This window comes from Struthio camelus, chromosome 2 (assembly GCF_040807025.1).
Source record: "Struthio camelus isolate bStrCam1 chromosome 2, bStrCam1.hap1, whole genome shotgun sequence".
In the NCBI taxonomy this organism is placed as follows: domain Eukaryota; kingdom Metazoa; phylum Chordata; class Aves; order Struthioniformes; family Struthionidae; genus Struthio; species Struthio camelus.
Window position 1 is genome coordinate 172,493,985 of NC_090943.1, and position 24,102 is coordinate 172,518,086.

General features: G+C 70.6%; 2 protein-coding genes and 2 non-coding genes across 4 annotated transcripts; 1 reads left to right on the forward strand and 3 right to left on the reverse strand.

The window, feature by feature from the left end:
* Positions 1-22: 22 nt before the first annotated feature.
* On the reverse strand, positions 23-3,713 carry VPS28 (VPS28 subunit of ESCRT-I). The gene is made up of 9 exons (XM_068933557.1): positions 3,551-3,713; positions 2,240-2,268; positions 2,088-2,125; positions 1,828-1,917; positions 1,478-1,583; positions 1,189-1,290; positions 812-865; positions 547-638; positions 23-417 (listed from the first exon to the last, which is right to left on the reverse strand). The coding sequence occupies exons 1-9, from the start codon at positions 3,585-3,587 to the stop codon at positions 300-302; spliced, it is 666 nt and encodes a 221-aa protein (XP_068789658.1). The 5' UTR covers positions 3,588-3,713; the 3' UTR covers positions 23-299.
* Positions 3,714-6,542: 2,829 nt separating this feature from the next.
* On the reverse strand, positions 6,543-6,615 carry TRNAR-CCG (transfer RNA arginine (anticodon CCG)). The gene has a single exon. It is a non-coding gene; the product is annotated as a tRNA-Arg (tRNA).
* Positions 6,616-7,243: 628 nt separating this feature from the next.
* SLC39A4 (solute carrier family 39 member 4) lies at positions 7,244-22,918 on the forward strand. Its single transcript, XM_068933558.1, has 13 exons — positions 7,244-7,327; positions 9,577-9,875; positions 11,629-11,922; positions 13,595-13,799; positions 14,523-14,656; positions 14,739-14,916; positions 14,990-15,162; positions 17,761-17,925; positions 18,006-18,107; positions 18,547-18,601; positions 19,898-20,050; positions 20,951-21,138; positions 22,645-22,918. The coding sequence occupies exons 2-13, from the start codon at positions 9,639-9,641 to the stop codon at positions 22,771-22,773; spliced, it is 2,013 nt and encodes a 670-aa protein (XP_068789659.1). The 5' UTR covers positions 7,244-7,327; positions 9,577-9,638; the 3' UTR covers positions 22,774-22,918.
* Positions 18,711-18,783, reverse strand: TRNAR-CCG (transfer RNA arginine (anticodon CCG)). Its single transcript has one exon. It is a non-coding gene; the product is annotated as a tRNA-Arg (tRNA).
* Positions 22,919-24,102: the final 1,184 nt, after the last annotated feature.

The window sequence follows — 24,102 nt, forward strand, 5'->3', positions numbered from 1 at the left end:
TGCCCAGGGCGCAGGTGAAGGATGACCGCTGACCAAGGGGGGTTTATTGCCTGTCCTCGCCGGTACAGGCGGTGCGCGGACCAGAGGAGACGGAGGCTGGGGCAGCTCAGCACCTTGCTCGTAACGCTGGTAAGGACGGCGAGGCGAGGGCCCGAGTCCCAAACCGGGCGCTACAGCGAGGGAGTAGGAAGCGTCTCCCGCCCTCGCTGCAGCCAGGCGTCCGTGAAAGGGCCGGGCCCAGGCGCCGGGCAGGGGAGCGCCGGCGGGCGCCGACAGTCCGTGGCGCGGGCCGGGCCGCCTCAGGAGTGCAGGAAGCGGTTGAAGGCGTTGTAAGCCGACTCCAGATCGAAGAGCATCTGCCGCACCTGGGAGTCGTCCAGCTCGTCGGAGGCGGACATCCCGCTGAGCGTCTGCAGCCTGCGAGGAGAAGGGAGGGGGCCGCGTCAGCGGGCTCGGGCGCTGCCCGCCGGCGTGGGGCAGCAAGGGAGCCCGGCTCCGCTCCCCGCGGCAGCGCTCGCGGACGTCGCCGGCCCCGGCAGCACTCACCACTGGTTCACCTTCTGCCGCCCCTCGAAGTCGGGGGGCAGGTGGCTCATCCGGTTCATCGTCTCCATCAGCTCCCGCAGGTCAGGCTGGATCTGCGGACAGAGGCCAGGGCTGGCTGCCGGCGCTGCTGGGGCTCGCGTCCCCTGCCGCCGACCGCCCGGAGCTCCTCCGCGCTGAGCGCGCGCCGGCAGCGCTGCCAGCCCCCGCCCCTGCGCGCGAACGAAGCCCGGGGAGAGAGCAGCGCCCGCGGCAGGGCGCTCCCTACCTCGTCCATGGCTCGGATCTCCAGGCGCAGCTTGTCCATCACCGTGATGAAGAGCTGCAAGAGACGAGGCGCTCGGCTACGGCCCTTCCCCAGCCCTGCGAGCGGGTGCTTCCCGCCCCGGGACAGCAACGTCCCCCCAGGGCGCAACGCCGCCGCCGCGAGCGAAGCGTCCGTAACCGGCGGCACGTGGCCCTCGAGGGCCGTGCCGACCCGCAGGCCGCGCCGTGGGACCCTCGGCCAAGGGGGCAGCAGGACGCCGCTGGCCAGGCGGGGGAGGACGCAAGCCCTGGGGAAGTCAAGGCCCCCGGGAACGCGCGGGCCGAACCCGCCCCTCGTAACAGGGACAGGCCGAGCGCCGGGATGGCGGGGCGACGTACGGAGACGATGTCGGCGATGCAGCGGTTCAGGTTGCCCTTGTCGTCCTTGATGGTGATGGGCCGATCCTCCTTGATCCTCTCCATGGCCAGCGGGCAGTCGAGCTGCGGGAGACGAGGCCGCCGTTAGGAGCCGGCGGGCCGAGCCGCAGCCCCGCGGGCTCCTCGGCTGCCGCGCGCTGAACGCGCCTCCCGGGAAGCGACGCTTTGCACGGCCGCCTCCGCCTGTGGCCCTGTCGCACCGTCTCGTCGCAGCGGCCCCGGCCAGGCGGCGCCGCGGAGCCCCGCTCACCCGAAACTTGCGGCAGAACTCGTCGATGGAGCTGATCTCGGAGCCCTGCACCTGCTTGAGGGCGGCTTTGAACTGGACCAGGAGGCGGGAGCAGGCCGCGGTGTACCTGGGGCAGGGCGGGAGCGGGCGCAGAGCCCCCGGTGAGAACGGCGGGCAGGAGGGAAGGGGCTCCGTTCCCTGGCGGAGCAGAGCTCAGGGAGGGCAGGGGGGAGAAGGGGACAGGACGCGCGGAGAGGGACGGGGGGAACCTCCCAAGTCGGCGTCGCTAGGGACCAAAAGCTTCCTCCGAAGGCTGTTCCGGAAGGAAGGGGCCGGAGTCGCCCCCGCGCCGCACCCGCCCGAGCACTCACTCGTTGGGGGAGACGCAGTCCTTGATGTACGCTTTCTCCAGAGCCTGCAGCGTCTTCACCACGGCGAAGAGCTCGGCCATGTTGTCGTACCTGCAGCCGGAAGAGGAGGCGCCGTCACCGCCGCCCCGCTCGGCCCCGGTGCCCCACGGCGGGTGGGTGGGACAGGCGGCGAGCAGGCCGGGGGGGCGCGCGCCGCTCGCCCCGCGTTATGGGACGCGCGTGTGTGTGCGCGCGGCGGGCGGGACGGGGCAAGAACTCACTTCTCTCGCTCCCGCGCGTTCTTGTAGAGCTTCACCTCCTGCCAGGGGAAACGAGGAGACGCCGGTCAGCGGGGGGGCAGCCCGGAGCGCGGCCCCACGGGGCGGGGGGACAGCGGCGCCGTGGGGCGGGAGCAGGGGGGCAGCAGACTCACCTCGTACAGCTCCGGCTTGTTCCCGGGGGCTGCGAGCGGGGAAACGCCGTTGAACGCGGATGGGGACAGAGCTGCTGGGGGGCTCGGGAGCGCCGGAGCCCTCCCGGCCCTGGTGACACCGGAGTGTCCCCCCACCCCCCCTCCAATTCCCAGTGACACTGGAGTGTCGTCCCCCCCCCCAATCCCCAGTGACACTGGAGTGTCGTCCCCCCACCCAATCCCCAGTGACACCGGAGTGTCCACCCCCCCCCCAGTCCCCAGTGACACCGGAGTGTCGTCCCCCCCCCAATCCCCAGTGACACCAGAGTGTCGTCCCCCCACCCAATCCCCAGTGACACCGGAGTGTTCCCCCCCCCAATCCCCAGTGACACCGGAGTGTCGTCCCCCCACCCAATTCCCAGTGACACCGGAGTGTCCCCCCCCCCAGTCCCCAGTGACACCGGAGTGTCGTCCCCCCCCCAATCCCCAGTGACACCGGAGTGTCATCCCCCCCCCCAATCCCCAGTGACACTGGAGTGTCGTCCCCCCACCCAATCCCCAGTGACACTGGAGTGTCGTCCCCCCACCCCCAGTCCCCAGTGACACCGGAGTGTCCCCCCCCCAATCCCCAGTGACACTGGAGTGTTGTCCCCCCACCCAATTCCCAGTGACACCGGAGTGTCCCCCCCCCCCAATCCCCAGTGACACCGGAGTGTCGTCCCCCCACCCAGTCCCCAGTGACACCGGAGTGTCCCCCCCCCCCAGTCCCCAGTAACACCAGAGTGTCATCCCCCCACCCAATTCCCAGTGACACCGGAGTGTCCCCCCCCTCCAAACCCCCAGCGACACCGGACCCCCCCCCCATCCCTGGTGACACCAGAGCCCCCCCCACCCCTGCTGGCACCATGGACCCCCCCCATCCCTGGTGACACCGCAGCCCCCCCCCCGCTGGCACCATGGACCCCCCCCACCCCTGGTGACACCAGAGCCCCCCCCCACCCCTGCTGGCACCATGGACCCCCCCCATCCCTGGCGACACCGCAGCCCCCCCCCCCGCTGGCACCATGGACCCCCCCCATCCCTGGTGACACCGGAGCCCCCCCCCCCACCCCCGCTGGCACCATGGACCCCCCCCATCCCTGGTGACACCGCAGCCCCCCCCCCCACCCCCGCTGGCACCATGGACCCCCCCCCATCCCCGGTGACACTGGAGCCCTCCTGTCCCCAGTGATACCGGAGCCCCCCCGCCATCCCCGGTGCCACCGGGCCGCCCCCCATCCCCGGTGACACCGGAGCCGCTCCCCCCCCCCCCGAGGCCCGCAGCGGCCTCACCTCCCGCGCCGGGCGGGCCGGCGATACCGTGAAACATCCTGTGCGCGACCGGCACCGACCCGCCGCCGCCGGGCCTCACTTCCGCAAAATGGCGGCGCCTCGGCGCTCGGCTGGCCAGGCCTGGCGGGGGAGGGGGGGCGCTCGGCGCGCGGCTGCGCCGCCTGCGGGCGGGAGGGGCCGACGGGGGGGTGGGCGGGGCTACGGGTGAGGGCGGGGCTACGGGGGGGGAGGAGCCAAAGCGGGGTCCAGGAGGGCTGGTTCACGTTCAAGCATCCTCCGGGCTGGAGGTCGGTGCGTCCCTGTGAGCAGGGAGCCGAGCAAAGCGGGCAGGAGACCTGCGTGCAGGGGCGGGGAACTGCTGGGCAATCTCCAGCGGAAGGAGGAAGTGCGGAGAGTGAGGGAAGGGGGGACAGGCCAGCCCTCAGCAGTTCCAGAGCCTGGGGACGAGAGAGGGAGGCTGCAGAAAGGCAGACTCTGCCCTGGTGGAGGAGGAGCGGGTTAGAGATCTTTTGTCCAGACTGGACACCCACAAATCCATGGGCCCTGATGGCACGCACCCACGAGTGCTGAGGGAGCTGGCGGATGTGAGTGCTAGGCCACTCTCCATCATCCTGGAAAGGTCCTGGAGAACAGGGGAGGTGCCTGAGCACTGGAAGAAAGCCAGTGTCACTCCAGTCTCGCCAAAGGGCAAGAAGGAGGAGCCAGGAAGCTACAGGCCTGTCCGCCTCCCCTCCATCCCGCGAAAGCTGATGGAACAGCTCAGGCTGGAGGTCAGCACTAAGCGTACGGAGGACAAGAAGGTGATCAGGAGTAGTCAGCACGGAGGCACCAAAGGGAACCCCTGCTTGAGCAATCGGATAGCCTTCTCTGAGGGAAGGACTGCCTGGGTAGAGGAGGGCAGAGCAGTGCATGGTGTCTGCCTGGGCTGCAGCAAGGCTTCTGACACTGTCTCCCATGCCATCCTCATAGGTAAACTCGGGAAGCGTGGGTTGTGTGAGTGGCCAGTGAGGTGGATTGAGGAGTGGCTGGATGGCAGAGCTCAGAGGGTTGTGGTCAGTGGCGCAGAGTGGAGTTGGAGGCGTGGAGCTAGCGGTGTCCCCCAGGGGGCAGTCGTGGCTCCAGTCTTGTTCAAGGCATCCAGCGATGACCTGGAGGAAGGCCCAGAGGGCGCTCTCGGCAAGTCGGCTGAGGATACTGAACTGGGGGGAGTGGCTGACACACCAGAAGGCTGTGGTGCCACGCAGAGGGACCTGGGCAGGCTGGAGAGTGGGGCCGAGAGGAACGTCGGGAAGTTCAACAAAGGCAAGCGCAGGGTGCTGCACCTGGGCAGGAATAACCCCAGGCCCCAGGACAGGCTGGGGGCTGACCTGCTGGAAAGTAGCTGTGCCGAGAAGGACCTGGGTGTGCTGGGGGACAACAAGTTAATTGTGAGCCAGCAATGTGCCCCTGTGGCCAAGAAGGCCAAAGGGATCGTGGGCTGCATTAGGAAGAGTGTTGCCAGCAGGTGGAGGGAGGTGATCCTCGGCCTCTCCTCAGCCCTGCGGAGGCCTCCCCTGGAGTACTGTGTCCACTTCTGGGCTCCCCACGACAAGAGAGACATGGCGCTGCTGGAGAGAGTGCAGCGGAGGCCTACAAAGATGGTGAGGGGACTGGAGCATCTCTGCTCTGAAGAGAGGCGGAGAGAGCGGGGCCTCTTTAGCCTGCAGAAGAGAAGCCTGGCAGGCGATCTCCTCCATGTGTACAAGTATCGGAAGGGAGGGTGTCAAGAGCACGGGGCCAGACTCTTCTCCGTGGTGCCCAGCGACAGGACAAGAGGCAACGGGCACAAACGGGAACACAGGAAGTTCCATGGAGAGATGAGGAAAAGCTTCTTGACTGTGAGGGTGCCTGAGCGCTGCAGCAGGTTGCCCAGAGAGCTTGTGGAGTCTCCTTCCCTGCACATCTTCCCAACCCGCCTGGACGCGCTCCTGGGCAACGTGCTCTAGAGGCACCTGCTTGAGCAGGGGGGGGTTGGGACCAGATGATCTCCAGAGGTGCCTTGCAACCTCAGCCGTTGTGTGATTCTGTGATTCTGTGGGCCATCGCCCTCTCTCCGGGGCCGTTCCCCATCGCCCCCTCTCCCCACAGTGATTCCCAACTCTCCATCTCCCCGGGGCCATTCCTGACTCCCCCTCTCCCCAGGTCCGTTCCCAATTGCCCCCTCTCCCCGGGGCCGTTCCCGACTCCCCCTCTCCCCACAGCCGTTCCCACTCTCCGTCTCCCCGCGGCCGGTCCCTTTTCCACCTCTCCCCAGAGCCATTTCCAATCACCCCCTCTCCATGGGGCTGTTCCCCATCGCCCCCTCTCCCCATGGCCGGTCCCGATTGCCCTCTCCCCGGGGCCGTTCCTGACTCCCCCTCTCCTCGCAGCCATTCCCGACTGCCCCTCTCCCCGGAGCGATTCCCAGCTCCCCCCTCTCCCCAGGGCCATTCCCAATCGCCCCCTCTCCCTGGTGCCATTCCCGACTCCCCCTCTCCCCAGGGCCGTTCCCGACTCCCCCTCTCCCCTCCTCTGTTCCCGACTCCCCCTCTCCCCTCCGCCGTTCCCGACTCCCCCTCTCCCCTCTGCCGTTCCCGATTGCCCTCTCCCTGGGGTCGTTCCCAATTGCCCTCTCCCCAGGGCTCCTCCCGACTCTCCATCTCCCCGCAGCGGGTCCCGACTCCCCCTCTCCCCGGCGCCGTTCCCGACTCCCCCTCTGCCCGGGGCCAGGACTGTCTGGCCACTCGGGGTTTTCCCAGCCCCGGCTCTTCCTGGGGACAGAGCCAGCGCTGTCACCAACCCCCCCCCGGGCTCCTGCCACCCCCCTCCGGGGTTTTCCCTGCAGTGACTCTTCCTGGGCCGCGGGCCAGCTCCGCCACCCGCATCCCGCCACCCGCCAGCCTGGGGTTTTCCCAGCTTTTCCTCTTCCTGGGGCCGGGGCCAGCGCGGCAAAAGCCGGCGGTGGTGGCAGCGGCGACCCAGGTGGGACTCGAACCCACAGTCCCCAGCTCCGGAGGCTGATGCCTTATCCATTAGGCCACTGGGCCCAGGTGTGGAGCTGCCCCCCCCCCCCGGCGCCCGGCGCTGCACCCCAAGGCCACCCGCGGGTGCCACCCTGCCGGGCGGCCGTCTTGCGGCTGGCAAAGACGGGGACAAACCCGCGGCGAGCCCCCCGCTCACCCCCGCTGCAACCCCAGGAGCTTGGGGGGCGGCGGTGCAGGCACCGGCGCTGCGCTCCCAGGGCAGCCCAGACGCCACGGTGATGGGCACGCACCATCTGCGTGCTGATAGTGCTGCCCTTAACAGGGGCCGGGCCGGCTCGACGGCGCCGTGGCACCCGTCTCCGGCGCCCGGGCTGGGCGTGCCGGGGGCAGAGGCAGCGCCAACGGGTCGGGCACGTGGACAGGCCGGCCGGTGCGCACGGCACGGCCCGGCCCGGCCCGGCACGTGCGCCCGCGTCGGGCTCGGCCGAGCGGGAGGCCGGGGCGGGTGGGGGGGGGGGTCGCCGCGGCGGCCGTGCATGCCGGGCACCCCGCGCCGGCTCCACCGGTTTCCTCGCCTCGCCGCGGGCGCCGGGCTCGGCCGCGGGACCGGCCCGGCCGGCTGTGCCGCCTGCGGGTGACGGGGGAGCGGCGGTGGTGGCGTCAGCCGGCGGCGGGGCCGGCTCACTTCCTTCTCCGCCGGGGTCCCGCGCGCAGGACGGCCGCGGGGACGGGGACGGCCGGGGTCCGAGGCCCCCCAGGACCTCGCGGCCCGCAGGTGACCGCCGGGAGGGGGGCGAGCGCCGGGCGCCGCCGCGGGCTGGGGTGACACGGGGACCTCGGGGCAGAGCCGAGAGCCGGCAGGTGCGAGGAGGGGTCTGGGCGGGCTCAGCACCCCGGGGCGAGAGGAGCACCCATGGGTGCAATGAATTCGGGGGAACTGAGCACCCTAGGGGTGAGCTGAGCACCCATGGAGGCGAGAGGAGCACCCATGCGTGCAACGAATTGAGGGGGGCTGAGCAGCCCAGGGGCGAGCTGAGCACCCCGGGGTGAGCTGAGCATCCATGGGTGCAATGAATTGGGGTGAGCTGAGCACCCTGGGGCAAGCAGAGCACCCATGAGTGCAGTGAATTGGGGTGAGCTGTGCACCCTGGGGCGAGAGGAGCACCCATGAGTGCAGTGAACTGGGGTGAGCTGAGCACCCTGGGGTGAGAGAAGCACCCATGGGTGCAATGAATTGGGGCGAGCTGAGCACCCTGGGGTGAGCAGAGCACCCATGAATGCAGTGAACTGGGGTGAGCTGAGCACCCTGGGGTGAGAGGGACACCCATGGGTGCAATGTATCGGGGCGAGCTGAGCACCCTGGGGCGAGAGGAGCACCCGTGGGCGCAGTGAATTGGGGCGAGCTGAGCACCCTGGGGCAAGCAGAGCACCCATGAGTGCAATGAATTCGGGTGAGCTGAGCACCCTGGGGCGAGAGGGGCACCCATGGGTGCAATGAATTCGGGTGAGCTGAGCACCCTGGGGTGAGAGGGACACCCATGGGTGCAATGAATTGGGGTGAGAGGAGCACCCTGGGGCAAGCTGTGCACCCTGGGGCGAGAGGAGCACCCATGGGTGCAATGAATCGGGGTGAGCTGAGCACCCTGGCATGAGAGGGACACCCATGGGTGCAGTGAATCGGGGCGATCTGAGCACCCTGGCATGAGAGGGACACCCATGGGTGCAGTGAATTGGGGCGATCTGAGCACCCTGGCATGAGAGGGACACCCATGGGTGCAGTGAATTGGGGCAAGCTGAGCACCCTGGGGCGAGAGGAGCACCCATGGGTGCAATGAATTGGGGTGAGCTGAGCACCCTGGGGCAAGCAGAGCACCCATGGGTGCAGTGAATTGGGGCGAGCTGAGCACCCTGGGGCGAGAGGGACACCCATGGGTGCAGTGAATCGGGGTGAGAGGAGCACCCTGGGGCGAGCTGTGCACCCTGGGGCGAGAGGAGCACCCATGGGTGCAATGAATTGGGGTGAGCTGAGCACCCTGGGGCAAGCAGAGCACCCATGGGTGCAGTGAATTGGGGCGAGCTGAGCACCCTGGGGCGAGAGGGACACCCATGGGTGCAGTGAATCGGGGTGAGAGGAGCACCCTGGGGCGAGCTGTGCACCCTGGGGCGAGAGGAGCACCCATGGGTGCAATGAATCCGGGTGAGCTGAGCACCCTGGCATGAGAGGGACACCCATGGGTGCAGTGAATCGGGGCGATCTGAGCACCCTGGCATGAGAGGGACACCCATGGGTGCAGTGAATCGGGGCGATCTGAGCACCCTGGCATGAGAGGGACACCCATGGGTGCAGTGAATCGGGGCGAGCTGAGCACCCTGGCATGAGAGGGACACCCATGGGTGCAGTGAATTGGGGCGAGCTGAGCACCCTGGGGCGAGAGGGACACCCATGGGTGCAGTGAATCGGGGTGAGAGGAGCACCCTGGGGCAAACAGAGCACCCATGGGTGTAGTGAATTGGGGCGAGCTGAGCACCCTGGGGCGAGAGGGACACCCATGGGTGCAGTGAATCGGGGTGAGAGGAGCACCCTGGGGTGAGCTGTGCACCCTGGGGCGAGAGGAGCACCCATGGGTGCAATGAATTCGGGTGAGCTGAGCACCCTGGCATGAGAGGGACACCCATGGGTGCAGTGAATCGGGGCGATCTGAGCACCCTGGCATGAGAGGGACACCCATGGGTGCAGTGAATTGGGGCAAGCTGAGCACCCTGGCATGAGAGGGACACCCATGGGTGCAGTGAATCGGGGTGAGAGGAGCACCCTGGGGCGAGCTGTGCAGCCTGGGGCGAGAGGAGCACCCATGGGTGCAACGAATCGGGGCGAGCTGAGCGCCCGTGGGTGCAATGAGCGGGGGGGAGCCGAGTGGCCCGGGGGGCGCGGGCGGGGGCGCGGGCGGCGGCCGCGGGGCCCTGAGGAATGGTTAACCCGGGCCAATCCCGCCCCGAGCCAATCACCGCCGCGGCCCCGGGCAGATTAGAGCGGCGGGTGCCGCGCCGCCGGCCCCGTCGAGCCAGCGAGCCAGCGCCGCGCCGCCATGGCCCCGCTGCTGGCCCTGCTGGCCCTGAGCCTGGCCGCCGCCGCCGATGCCACCGCCGCCCATGCCACCGCCGCCCATGCCACCGCCGCCCATGCCACCGCCGCCGCCGGGCCGCCGGCGGCCCTCGGGGCGCTGCTGTCGTCGGGAGAAGGCGCCCTGCCCCGCGCCGCCGTGGAGGCCCTCGTGGGCGCCGCGGCGGCCCGTGCGCACTGCCCCGCCGGGCCGTGCGGAAAGGTAACGGCGCGGCACGGCGCGGGCCGTGCGGAAAGTGCCCGTCGCCCTCGCCGCCGCCGCCACCGCCGCCGCCGCCGCCGCCGCCCCAGGGCAAACTCCAGCCCGGCCGGCGCGGCGGCCCCCGCGCGGCTCCCCGGGGTGGGACGGGCTGCCGAGGGGCTGGGGGTGTCCGGGGTGGGGGGTGGGTGGGTGCCCCGGCGTGGGGCTGCGGGGGGGTCGCGCTGCCGCCCTGCCCCGCTGCTCCCCGCAGCCGCCCTGCTGCCGCCTTGCCCTCTGCCCCAGCGTGGCGCGGCCCCGTGGTCCCATGTCCCCATGTCCCCTGTGGTACCGCGTCCCCATGGCCCAATGCCACCATGTCCCCATGGCCCAATGTCCCCATATCCCCATGTCCCCATGTCCCCTGTGGCACCATGTCCCCATACCCCCATATTCCCATGGCACCATGTCCCCTGTGGTACCATGTCCCCATGGCCCAATGTCCCCATATCCCCATGGCACCATGTCCCCCGTGGCACCATGTCCCCCCTGGCACCATGTCCTCATGGCCCCATGGCCCCACAGTCCCATGGCACTATGTTCCCATATTCCCATGGCACCATGGCCCCATATTCCCATGGCACCATGTTCCCATATCCCCATGGCACCATGGCCCCTGTGGCACCATGTCCCCATGGCACCATATCCCCATGGCACCATGTCCCCCATGGCACCATGTCCCCATGGCACCATGGCACCACGTCCCCATATCCCCATGGCCCCATGTCCCCCATGGCACCATGTCCCCATGTTCCCATGGCCCCATATCCCCATGTCCCCATGTCCCCATGGCCCCATGTCCCCATATCCCCATGGCCCCATATCCCCTGTGGCACCATGTCCCCATGGCACCATGTCCCCATATCCCCACGGCACCATATCCCCATGGCACCATGTCCCCCATGGCACCATGTCCCCATGGCACCATGGCACCACGTCCCCATATCCCCATGGCCCCATGTCCCCCATGGCACCATGTCCCCATGTTCCCATGGCCCCATATCCCCATGTCCCCATGTCCCCATGGCCCCATGTCCCCATATCCCCATGGCCCCATATCCCCTGTGGCACCATATCCCCATGGCCCCATGGCCCCATATCCCCACGGCACCATATCCCCTGTGGCCCCATATCCCCATGGCCCCATGTCCCCATGGCCCCATGTCCCCATATCCCCTGTGGCACCATGTCCCCATGGCCCCATGGCCCCATATCCCCATGGCCCCATATCCCCTGTGGCACCATGTCCCCATGGCACCATGTTCCCCATGACCCTACATCCCCCATGGCACCATATCCCCCATGGTATCATACCACCATAGCATTACGTCCCCATGTCCCCTGTGCACCATATCCCCATGGCATGATGTCCTCCATGGTGCCTCATGTCCCCCATGGCACCATGTTCCCCATGACACCATGTCCCCATGGCACAATGTCCCCTTGTCCCTGTGTCCCCCGTGGCACCATGTCCTCCATGGCACCATGTCCTCCTGACACCATGTCCCACATGGCACCATGTTCCCACAGCACCGTGTCTCCACTGCACCATGTCCCCATGTCCCCAATGGCACCATGTCCCCATTGCACCATGTCCCCGGTGCACCCTGTCCCCGTGTCCCTGTTGCACCATGCCCCCCGTGGCACCATATCCCCACGGCACCCCCCCCCCCAGCCCGGTGTCCCCACCACGCACCCGCTGCCCCTGTCCCCGCAGTGCATCTCGGCCGAGGACGTCTTCGGGCTGGTGGGCAAGGGGGGCCGCCGCGATGACGCCCGCCTGGAGGCCGCGGAGCTGCCCTGGCTGGGCACCGCCGTGCTGCTGGCCGTCAGCGAGCCGGCGGGCGCCTGCGCTGCCACCGCCGCCGGCTCCTGGGCCGCCCGCGCCCGCGCCCTCCACGCCAGCTTCGCCGGGGCCGCTGCGCCCGGCGGCCCCAGCCTGGAGGCGGTGGCCGGGCTGATGGGCGCTGTGCAGCGCAACTACCGCGGCGCCGCTGCCGCCCAGCACGAGGTGAGCCGCCGCGCCGCACCACACCGCGCCGGGGGCTGCGGGGACACCGGGGCGCCGGAGGTGGCACACAGGGCGCCGAGGGTGTTGCATGCATCGGGGTGCTGGAGGTGGCACATGGGGCGCCGAGGGTGTTGCATGCATCGGGGCGCCGGAGGTGGCACATGGGGCGCCGAGGGTGTTGCATGCACTGGGGCGCCAGAGGTGGCACATGGGGCGCCGAGGGTGTTGCATGCATCGGGGTGCTGGAGGTGGCACATGGGGCGCTGAGGGTGTTGCATGCACTGGGGCGCCAGAGGTGGCACACGGGGCGCCGAGGGTGTTGCATGCATCGGGGTGCTGGAGGTGGCACACGGGGCGCCGAGGGTGTTGCATGCACTGGGGCGCCAGAGGTGGCACATGGGGCGCCGAGGGTGTTGCATGCATCGGGGTGCTGGAGGTGGCACACGGGGCGCTGAGGGTGTTGCATGCATTGGGGTGCTGGAGGTGGCACATGGGGCGCCGAGGGTGTTGCATGCACTGGGGCGCCAGAGGTGGCACACGGGGCGCCGAGGGTGTTGCATGCATCGGGGTGCTGGAGGTGGCACATGGGGTGCCGAGGGTGTTGCATGCATTGGGGTGCTGGAGGTGGCACATGGGGCGCCAGGGCCATCACATGCACCAGGGCGCAGGGAGGTGGCACACACGGTGCGAAGGCCGTCACACGCAGCAGGGTGCAGGGAGGTGGCACATGGGGCACCAAGGCCACTGCGTGCACCAGGGTGCGGGGAGGTGGCACACACGGTGCGAAGGCCGTCACACGCAGCAGGGTGCAGGGAGGTGGCACATGGGGCACCAAGGCCACTGCGTGCACCAGGGCGCAGGGAGGTGGCACACACGGTGCGAAGGCCGTCACACATACCATGGCGCGGGGAGGTGGCGCACAGAGCACCAAGGCCACTGCATGCACAAGGGCGCGGGGAGGTGGCACGTGGGACGCCAAGGCTGTCACGTGTACCAGGGCACGGGGAGGTGGCACACACAGTACTGAGGGTGTCACATGCACAGCCGTGGTGCTGGGAGTGTTGCACGCACACCCGCATGCTGGGGTGTAGGGGACACAGCCACGTTGCTGCGGGTGTTGCATGGACACCCATGTGCCAGGCTGCAGGGGGTGTTGCATGCACACCCGTGGGCCGGGGTGCGGGGGCACAGCCGCGGTGCCGGGGGTGTCGCATGCACACCCACGGGCCGAGGTGCGGGGGCACCGCCGCGGTGCCGGGGGTGTCGCATGCACACCCGCGGGCCGGGGTGCGGGGGCACCGCCGCGGTGCCGGGGGTGTCGCATGCACACCCGCGGGCCGGGGTGCGGGGGCACCGCCGCGGTGCCGGGGGTGTCGCATGCACACCCGCGGGCCGGGGTGCGGGGGCACAGCCGCGGTGCCGGGGGTGTCGCATGCACACCCGCGGGCCGGGGTGCGGGGGCACAGCCGCGGTGCCGGGGGTGTCGCATGCACACCCGCGGGCCGGGGTGCGGGGGCACAGCCGCGGTGCCGGGGGTGTCGCATGCACACCCGCGGGCCGGGGTGCGGGGGCACAGCCGCGGTGCCGGGGGTGTCGCATGCACACCCGCGGGCCGGGGTGCGGGGGCACCGCCGCGGTGCCGTGGGCGTTGCGTGCTGACGGTGTCGCCCAGCCCTGCGTGGACGCGGCCCGCGTGCTGGCGGAGAGCGCGGCGGCGGCGCCGCGGGTGGGCGCCGGGCTGGCCGAGCGGGTGCTGGCCACCCTGGGCGCCCACGTGGTGCGCGGGAGCTGCCTGCGGGCCCTGCCGCCCCCCACCTTCTTCCTCGACTACATCTTCGAGCGCTTCGGCAACGGCTCCCAGAACCTCTCGCTGGAGGGTGAAGCCCGGGGCCGTGGGCGGGGGGGGGGGGCACGGCCTGGGGGGCAGGGGGCTGGCTGGGGGTGCAGGGAGCAGGCTGGGGGTGCATGCTTGGAGGTGTGGGGTGCAGGCTGGGGATGCAGGGGGCTGGCTGGGGGTGCATGCTTGGAGGTGTGGGGTGCAGGCTGGGGGTGCAGGCTCAGAGGTGTGGGGTGCAGGCTGGGGGTGCAGGGGGCAGGGAGCAGGCTGGGGGTGCAGGCTGGGGGTGCAGGGAACAGGGTGCAGGCTGGGGTGCAGGGTGCAGGCTGGGGGTGCAGGCTGGGGGTGCAGGGGGCCGGCTGGGGGTGCAGGCTCGGAGGTGTGGGGTGCAGGCTGGGGGTGCAGGGTGCAGGGAGCAGGCTGGGGGTGCAGGCTGGGGGTGCAGGGAACAGGGTGCAGGCTGGGGGTGCAGGGTGCAGGCTGAGGGTGCAGGCTCGGAGGTGTGGGGTGCAGGCTGGGGGTGCAGGCTGGGGATGCAGGGTGCAGGCTGGGGGTGCAGGCTGGGGGTGCAGGGAGCAGGCCGGGGGTGCAGCAGTGCCCCAGACCAGGGCATGGGCTTGATTGGACCCACCAGGAGGGTGGGGGACAGGTGGGGCGCAGTCCCCCGTGCCCCCGTGCCCACCCCGGGGGGGCTGCAACCAGCGCAGGGCCGGACCCCGCAGGGGAGCGGGGCTGGGGGCTGGGGCTGACGGGTGCACGGCAGGGCTGAGCGCCCTGATGGAGGAGCTGGAGCTGATCCCGGTGGAGCAGCACGAGGGCGACCACGAGCACGTGCACGAGGATGCACACGCGCACGAGGACGCCCGTGCGTCGGGCAGGAGCTCCGCGTGGGACACGGTGAGCGGGGGTCCCGGGGGTCCCGGGCAGCCCTAGGGGCAGGTGCAGGGGGGCCCGGCTGAGCCCCGGTGCCCCCCCCCAGGTGTGCCTGGGCCCCAGCGCCCTGCTGCAGGTGCACGGGCTGGATGCGGCCGCCCCGCTCACCCGGTCCGACTTCGCCCGCCTCGGCCCCGCGCTGCTCCAGCAGCGGCTCAGCGGCGCCTGCCCGGGCGCCCACGCCACCGCCGGCACCGCCGCCGGGGAGCTCAGCACCGCCGAGAGTGAGTGTCACCCCGTCGGCGGGCAACGGCGGCAGGCGCGGCGGCGGTGCGTGACGGCGCTGCCGCCCGCCAGGGTACGTGTACGGCTCGCTGGCCACGCTGGCCGTGTGCCTGTGCTCGCTGTGCGGCATCACCCTGCTGCTGTGCACCGCCTGCGCCGGCGCCCGCCCCTACGTCGTGCAGCTCTTCGTCAGCCTGGCCGTGGGCTCGCTCACCGGGGACGCCCTGCTGCACCTCGTGCCCCAGGTGGGCGGCGGGAGGGTGTGCGAGGGGGTGCACGCGGACCGGTGTGAGGGTGTGCACCTGCGTGTGTGGGTGTGCAGGGCTGCGGGAGGGTGTGCACGCAGACGGGTGTGAGGGTGTGCACCTGCGCGTGTGGGTGTGCAGGGCTGCGGGAGGGTGTGCACGCAGACGGGTGTGAGGGTGTGCACCTGCGTGTGTGGGTGTGCAGGGCCGCGGGAGGGTGTGCACGCAGACGGGTGTGAGGGTGTGCACCTGCGTGTGTGGGTGTGCAGGGCTGCGGGAGGGTGTGCGAGGGTGTGCAGGGCTATGGAGATGCGGGAGGGTGTGCATGCAGACGGGTGTGAGGGTGTGCACCTGCGTGTGTGTGGGTGTGCAGGGATGTGCGAGGGTGTGCACGCAGACGGGTGTGAGGGTGTGCACCTGCGTGTGTGGGTGTGCAGGGCCGCGGGAGGGTGTGCACGCAGACGGGTGTGAGGGTGTGCACCTGCGTGTGTGGGTGTGCAGGGCTGCGGGAGGGTGTGCGAGGGTGTGCAGGGCTATGGAGATGCGGGAGGGTGTGCATGCAGACGGGTGTGAGGGTGTGCACCTGCGTGTGTGTGGGTGTGCAGGGATGTGCGAGGGTGTGCACGCAGACGGGTGTGAGGGTGTGCACCTGCGTGTGTGGGTGTGCAGGGCCGCGGGAGGGTGTGCACGCAGACGGGTGTGAGGGTGTGCACCTGCGTGTGTGGGTGTGCAGGGCTGCGGGAGGGTGTGCGAGGGTGTGCAGGGCTATGGAGATGCGGGAGGGTGTGCATGCAGACGGGTGTGAGGGTGTGCACCTGCGTGTGTGTGGGTGTGCAGGGATGTGCGAGGGTGTGCACGCAGACGGGTGTGAGGGTGTGCACCTGCGTGTGTGGGTGTGCAGGGCTGCGGGAGGGTGTGCGAGGGTGTGCAGGGCTGCGGGGATGTGGGAGGGTGTGCGAGGGAGTGCAGGGCTATGGAGATGCGGGAGGGTGTGCATGCAGATGGGTGTGAGGGTGTGCACCTGTGGGGGTGTGTGTAGTGCTGCGGGGATGCAGGAGGGTGTGCATGGGTGCGCATCCGTGCGTGTGCAGTCCTGCAGGGATGCGTGAGGGTGTGCATGGAAACGGGAGTGAGGGTGTGCACCCCTGTGTGTGTGTGCAGTGCTGCAGGGATGCGGGAGGGTGTGTGCATGCAAACGGGTGTGTGTGTGTGTGTGTGTGTGTGTGTGTGTGTGTGCGCAGTCCTGCAGGGATGTGCAAGGGTGTGCACCCCTGTGTGTGCGTGTATGTGTGCATGTTCGTGTGCACAGTCCGGCAGGGATGTGTGAGGGTGTGCACGTGTGTGCATGCGACCGGGTGTGCGTGTGCACAGTCCTGCAGGGATGTGTGAGGGTGTGCACGTGTGTGCATGCGAACGGGTGTGCGTGTGCACAGTCCTGCAGGGATGTGTGAGGGTGTGCACGTGTGTGCATGCGACCGGGTGTGCGTGTGCACAGTCCGGCAGGGATGTGTGAGGGCGCGCACGTGTGTGCATGCGAACGGGTGTGCGTGTGCACAGTCCGGCAGGGATGTGTGAGGGCGCGCACGTGTGTGCATGAGAACGGGTGTGCGTGTGCACAGTCCTGCAGGGATGTGTGAGGGTGTGCACGTGTGTGCATGAGAACGGGTGTGCGTGTGCACAGTCCGGCAGGGATGTGTGACGGCGCGCACGTGTGTGCATGCGACCGGGTGTGCGTGTGCACAGTCCGGCAGGGATGTGTGAGGGCATGCACGTATGTGCATGCGAACGACTGTGCGTGTGCACAGTCCGGCAGGGATGTGTGAGGGCGTGCACATGTGTGCATGCGACCGGGTGTGCGTGTGCACAGTCCTGCAGGGATGTGTGACGGCGCGCACGTGTGTGCATGCGACCGGGTGTGCGTGTGCACAGTCCGGCAGGGATGTGTGAGGGCGTGCACGTGTGTGCATGCGAACGGGTGTGCGTGTGCACAGTCCGGCAGGGATGTGTGAGGGCGTGCACGTGTGTGCATGCGAACGGGTGTGCGTGTGCACAGTCCGGCAGGGATGTGTGAGGGTGTGCACGTGTGTGCATGCGAACGGGTGTGCGTGTGCACAGTCCGGCAGGGATGTGTGAGGGTGTGCACGTGTGTGCATGAGAACGGGTGTGCGTGTGCACAGTCCGGCAGGGATGTGTGAGGGTGTGCATGTGTGTGCATGAGAACGGGTGTGTGTGTGCACAGTCCTGCAGGGATGTGTGAGGGCGCGCACGTGTGTGCATGCCAACGGGTGTGCGTGTGCACAGTCCTGCAGGGATGTGTGACGGCGCGCACGTGTGTGCATGCGAACGGGTGTGCGTGTGCACAGTCCGGCAGGGATGTGTGAGGGCGCGCACGTGTGTGCATGCGAACGGGTGTGCGTGTCTGTGTGTGTGCATGTGCACAGTCCGGCAGGGATGCAGGAGGGCGCGCACGCGAACAGGCGCGCGGGTGGACCCTTGACCGCAGCCGCCCGTGCCCACCCGCGCAGAGACACGCGGTGCTGGGGGGCGGCGGGGGCGGCGGGGGCACCGGCCCGCGCTGACCGTCGGGCCGCGGCGCAGTTCCTGGGCCTGCACGCGCACTCGCACGCGGCCGGCGGCCACCAGCATGGGGACGGGGACGGGGACGCCCGCTACACCTGGAAGCTGCTGGCGGTGCTGGGGGGGCTCTACGGCTTCTTCCTCCTGGAGAAACTCTTCAGCATCCTGGTGCCCCAGGAGGCGGAGGTGGGTCCGGGCCGGGGGTCCGGGCGGGGGGCCGGGCGGGGGGCTGGCGGGGGGCCGGGGCTGACGGCACCCGTTCGCAGGCGGCGGCGCGGGGGGGCTCCCGGTGCCAGCACGCCGTGGCCCTGCAGCGCTGCCAGGACGGGGGCCACCAGCACCCCCAGGGCTCGTCCCGCACCGAGCTGGTAGGGGCCGGGGGGCTCGGGGGGCGGTGGGGGGGTGGGGGGGGTTGGGGGGCTGGAGGGGGTGGGGCGGCGTGGGGCTGGGGTGGGCGAGGGGGTGGTGTGGGGGTGCGGGGGGGCTGGGGGGTGTGAGGGGTGGGGGGCTGGGGGGGTGTGGGGAGGGCGGTGTGGGGCTGGGCTGGGTGTGGGGGGCGCTGTGGGGCTGGGGGGGTGGGGAGGCGGTGTGGGGCTGAGGTGGGGGGGCTGGGGTGGCTGTGGGGGGCAGGGGGGTTGGGGGCAGGAGGGGTAGTGTGGGGCTGGGTGTGGGGCTGGGCTGGGCATGGGGTGGTGTGGGTGTGGGGGGCGCTGTGGGGCAGGGCAGGGTGTGGAGGGTGGCGTGGGGCAGGGCTGGGCTATGGGGCTGCCATGGGGCAGGGCCCCGGACCCCCATCGCTGCCCCCAGGTGCAGGCTGAAGACCCCCCCGAGAGCCAGACCAAGCCGGAGCCGCTCAGTCGGGGTACGAGACCCCCCCCGCCCACCCACCCACCCACCCACCCCATAGCGCCCCACAGCCCCCACCCCATAGCGGGCGAGCAAAAAAAGGCGGGGGGAGGAGCCCCCGCGGGCGACCCAGGTGGGACTCGAACCCACAATCCCCAGCTCCGGAGGCTGATGCCTTATCCATTAGGCCACTGGGCCGCTGGGCTGCAGGCGCTCGGGCTGCTCTCATGCTGCGGGGCGGCGCGGGGGGGCGGCGCGGGGGGGCGGGGGGCGGGATGGGGGGGCTGAAGGGGGGCAGGAGGGGGCCGGGGGGCAGGAGGGAGCCAGGGGGCAGAGGGGCAGGATGGGGCTGGGGGGCAGGAGGGGGGTAGGCAGAGGGGCAGGATGGATCTGGGGGGGCAGGATGGGGCTGGGGGGCAGGAGGGGGCCAGGCAGGGGGGCAGGATGGGGCCTGGGGGTGGATGGGGGTGGGCAGAGGGGCAGGATGGGGCTGGGGGGCAGGATGGGGGTAGGCAGGGGGGCAGGATGGGGCCGGGGGGGCAGGATGGGGGTGGGCTGGGGGGCAGGAGGGGGGGCTGGGGGGCAGGATGGGGGTGGGCTGGGGGGCAGGAGGGGGGGCAGGGGGGCAGGATGGGGCCAGGGGGCAGGGGGGGGCCGGATGGGGGTGAGAGGCAGGATAGGGGCAGGGCTGAGGGGGCAGGATGGGGGGCTGGAGAGGGGGCAGGAGGGGACCGAGGAGGGCAGGGGGGCAGGATGGGACCAGGGCTGGGGGGCAGGATGGAGCAGGGAGGCAGGATAGGGCCAGGGGCTGGGGGGGCAGGATGGGGGGCTGGATGGGGCTGGGGGCAGGGGGGGTAGGATGGGGCTGGGGGGCTGAGGGACAGGACCCCCAGCCCAGCGGACACTGTGGGGCAGGAGCAGGGAGCAGCCCAGCAGGTGCCGTGGGGCAGGGAGCACAGGGAGCAGACCCCAGGGTGGTGGGCGCCATGGGGCAGGGAGCAGGGAGCAGCGTGGCGGGTGCAATGGGGCAGGGGCAGCGCCGTGGGGCAGGGAGCAGCGTGGCGGGTGCAATGGGGCAGGGGCAGCGCTGTGGGGCAGGGGCAGGGAGCAGCGTGGCGGGTGCAATGGGGCAGGGGCAGGGCGGCAGGGCGGGCGCTGTGGGGCAGGGGCAGGGAGCAGCGCGGCGGGTGCAATGGCGCAGGGGCAGGGTGGCGGGGCGGGCGCCGTGGGGCAGGGAGCAGCGCGGCGGGTGCAATGGGGCAGGGGCAGCGCCGTGGGGCAGGGAGCGCAGTGGGGCTGATGGGGCCCGCAGAGCTGCGCACGCTGCCCTACGCGCTCACGGCCGGCGACGCCATCCACAACCTGGCGGACGGGCTGGCCCTGGGCGCCGCCTTCGCCGCCTCCTGGCGCACCGGCCTCGCCACCTCGCTGGCCGTCCTGTGCCACGAGCTGCCCCACGAGCTGGGTGCGCGGCGCCGGGGGGCGGGGGGTGCAGGATGGGTGCAGGGTGCGGGGGGTGTGGGGTGCAGGGGGGGTGCAGGGTGCGGGGGGTGTGGGGTGCAGGGGTGTGGGGTGCAGGGGGTGCACGGTGCAGGGGGTGTGGGGTGGAGGGTGGGTGCACGGTGAGAGGGGTGTGGGGTGCAGGGGGGGTGCATGGTGCGGGGGGTGTGGGGTGCAGATGGGTGCATGGTGCAGGGGTATGGGGTACAGGGTGGGTGCACGGTGCAGGGGGTGTGGGGTGGAGGGTGGGTGCACGGTGAGAGGGGTGTGGGGTGCAGGGGGGGTGCATGATGCGGGGGGTGTGGGGTGCAGATGGGTGCATGGTGCAGGGGTATGGGGTACAGGGTGGGTGCACGGTGCAGGGGGTGTGGGGTGGAGGGTGGGTGCACGGTGAGAGGGGTGTGGGGTGCAGGGGGGGGTGCATGGTGCGGGGGGTGTGGGGTGCAGGTGGGTGCATGGTGCAGGGGTATGGGGTACAGGGTGGGTGCATGGTGCAGGAGGGTGCGGGGTGCAGGGGGTACGGGGTGCAGGGGGGTGCACGGTGCAGGGGGTGCGAGGTGCAGGGTGCAGGGGGTGCGGGGTGCAGGGTGCGGGGTGCAGGGGGGTGCACGATGCAGGGGGTGCGGGGTGCAGGGGGTGCGGGGTGCAGGGGGGTGCGGGGTGCAGGGTGCGGGGTGCAGGGGGGTGCACGGTGCAGGGTGCACGGTGCAGGGGGTGCGGGGGGGTGCAGGGCGCGGGGTGCAGGGGGGTGCAGGGTGCACAGTGCAGGGTGCACGGTGCAGGGGGTGCGGGGTGCAGGGGGGTGCACGGTGCAGGGGGTGCAGGGGGGTGCAGGGCGCGGGGTGCTGACGCGGGGCCCCGGCAGGAGACTTTGCGGCGCTGCTGCACGCGGGGCTCAGCGTGCGCCGGGCGCTGCTGCTCAACTTCGCCAGCGCCCTCACCGCCTTCCTGGGCCTCTACGTGGGCCTGGCCGTGGCCACCAGCGCCGAGCTCGAGGCCTGGATCTTCACCGTGGCCACCGGGCTCTTCCTCTACGTGGCCCTCTGCGACATGGTGAGCGGGGCCGCGGGTGCCCGCCGCAGCGCGTGTGCTGCGCCGGGTGTGATGCGGGGGTGCGCCGGGCCGGCTGTGCGCGGTGCAGCGCGTGTGCCGTGCTGCGCTGTGTGTGATGCGGGTGTGCACCAGGCCGGGTGTGATGCGGGTGTGCACGGTGCAGCGTGTGTGCTGCGCAGTGTGTGATGTGGGTGTGCACTGGGCTGGGTGTGCACGGTGCAGCGCGTGTGCCATGTGCGATGCAGGGTGTGCAATGTGCTGGGTGTGCATGTCACAGTGTGTGTGCTGTGTGTGATGAGGGTGTGCGCCTGGCCGGGTGTGCGTGGTGCAGCGCGTGTGCTGTGTCATGTGTGATGCGGGTGTGCGCCTGGCCGGGTGTGCACGTCACAGTGTGTGTGCTGTGTGTGATGCGGGTGTGCGCCTGGCCGGGTGTGCGTGGTGTAGCGTGTGTGCTGTGTCATGTGTGATGCGGGTGTGTGCCTGGCCAGGTGTGCGTGGTGCAGGGGGTGTGCTGTGTGTGATGTGGGTGTGCGCCTGGCCGGGTGTGCACAGTGCAGTGCGTGTGCTGTGTCATGTGTGATGTGGGTGTGTGCCTGGCCGGGTGTGCATGGTGCAGTGGGTGTGGTGTGTGTGATGCAGGTGTGCGCCTGGCCGGGTGTGCACGTCACAGTGTGTGTGCTGTGTGTGATGCGGGTGTGCGCCGGGCCGGGTGTGCATGGTGCAGCGTGTGTGCTGTGTCATGTGTGATGCGGGTGTGCGCCTGGCCGGGTGTGCACAGTGCAGTGCGTGTGCTGTGTCATGTGTGATGTGGGTGTGTGCCTGGCCGGGTGTGCATGGTGCAGTGGGTGTGGTGTGTGTGATGCAGGTGTGCGCCTGGCCGGGTGTGCACGTCACAGTGTGTGTGCTGTGTGTGATGCGGGTGTGCGCCGGGCCGGGTGTGCATGGTGCAGCGTGTGTGCTGTGTCATGTGTGATGCGGGTGTGTGCCTGGCCGGGTGTGCATGGTGCAGGGGGTGTGCTGTGTGTGATGTGGGTGTGCACCTGGCTGGGTGTGCACAGTGCAGTGCGTGTGCTGTGTCGTGTGTGATGCGGGTGTGCGCCTGGCCGTGTGGCTGCAGGGTGCCCTTGGGTGTTGGGTGCTGGGTGTGGGTGCAGGACACCGTGCGGTGGAGGGTGCCGTGGGTTTCAGGTGGTGGGTGTGGGGTGGGTGTGCATGCTGCAGCGTGTGTGCTCTGCTGTGCGTGTGATGAGGGTGTGTGCCTGGCCGGGTGTGTGCGGTGCCAGGTGTGTGCCACGTGCAGAGCGTGGTGCAGGGTGTGCGCGGTGCCGGGGGCGCGCGGTGTAGCGGGTGTGCCGTGCACGGTGCGTGATGCAGGGTGCCGGGTGTGCGCGGTGCCGGGGTGCGCGGCGCAGCGGGTGTGCCGGGGTGCGCTGCCGGGGGCGCGCGGCGCAGCGGGTGCGGGCGGTGCCGGGCGTGCGGCGCTGACCCCGCGCCGCGCTCCCGCAGCTGCCGGCCATGCTGAGCGTGCAGGACCGGCGGCCCTGGCTGCTCTTCGCCCTGCACAACGCGGGGCTGCTGGCCGGCTGGGCCGCCCTGCTGCTGCTCTCCCTCTACGAGGACAGCATCGTGCTGTGAGCGGCGCCCGCCCCGCACCGCCGCACCGCCGCACCGCCGCACCGCCGCGCACCGGCGCCCGAGGGGCCGCGCGCCCCGCGCCGCCCCCTATTTATTTATTTATTGCCGGGGGACGAGAGCAGCCGAAATAAAGCCAGCAAGAGAGCGCGCGGCTCCTGCTGCGGGGCCGGGGGCTGCGCGGGGGCGGCGGGCGCTGGGCACCGCGGGCTGCAGGGCGCTGCGGGCGCAGCGTCCCGTGGGTGCTGGGTGTGGGTGCAGGGTCCCCTGGGGTGGAGGTTCCCGTGGGTACAGGGTCCCATGGGTGTCGGGTGGTGAGTGTGGGTGGAGGGTCCCGTGGGGTGGAGGGTCCCGTGGGTGCAGGGTGCTGGGTGTGGGTGCAGGATCCCGTGGGGTGGAAGGTGCCGTGGGTGCAGGGTGGTGGGTGTGGGTGCGGGGTCCCATGGGGTGGAGGGTCCCGTGGGTGTTGGGTACTAGGTGTGGGTGGAAGTTCCCGTGGGGTGCATGCAGGGTCTCATGGGTGTCAGGTGGAGGGTCCCGTGGGTGCAGGGTGCTGGGTGTGGGTGGAGGGTCCCATGGGGTGGAGGGTCCTGGGTGTGGGTGGAGTGTCCCGTGGGTTCAGGGTGCTGGGTGTGGGTGCAGGATCCTGTGGGGTGGAGGGTGCTATGGGTGCAGGGTCCCGTGGGGTGCAGGGTCCCGTGGGTGCAGGGTCCCGGATGTGGGTGGAGGACACCATGGGGTACAGGGTCCTGTGGGGTGCGGGTCCCGTGGGTGCAGGGTGCTGGGTGTGGGTGGAGGGTCCCGTGGGGTACAGGGTCCCATGCGTGCAGGGTGGACCAATGTGGGACCCATCTATAGGTCAGCAGGGCCCCTATAGGGTGAGGGGGGAGTTAGAGCCGTATCGGGGCCGAGCCCCTATAGCTGTCGCAGGGGCTGGGTGAGGGCCCTATAGCGAGTGGGGGGGAAGCTGGGGAGTGTCGGGCCCCTACAGGGTGCAGGGCCATGTTGTGTGGGGTCCCTATGGGGCGTGGGTGCAGCTGGGGGGGGGGTTGTGTCCCCACGGGGTGTGGGCTGCCACGGGGTGTGGGCTGCCCTATGGATGTGGGTCCCTATGGGGTTTGGGGGCCCCCATCAGGTGTGGGTCCCCCTGGGGTCTGGGTGCCCCCTATCGGGTATGTCCCCCGTGGGATCTGATCCCCCGTGGGGCGTGGGCCTCCTTATCCTGTGTGGGTCCCCGTGGGGTCTGGGTGCCCCCTATCAGGTGTGGGTCCCATGAGGCGTGTGTCCTACAAGGGCTGTGGGTCCCCGTGGTGGTTCCCTGTGGGGTCTTTA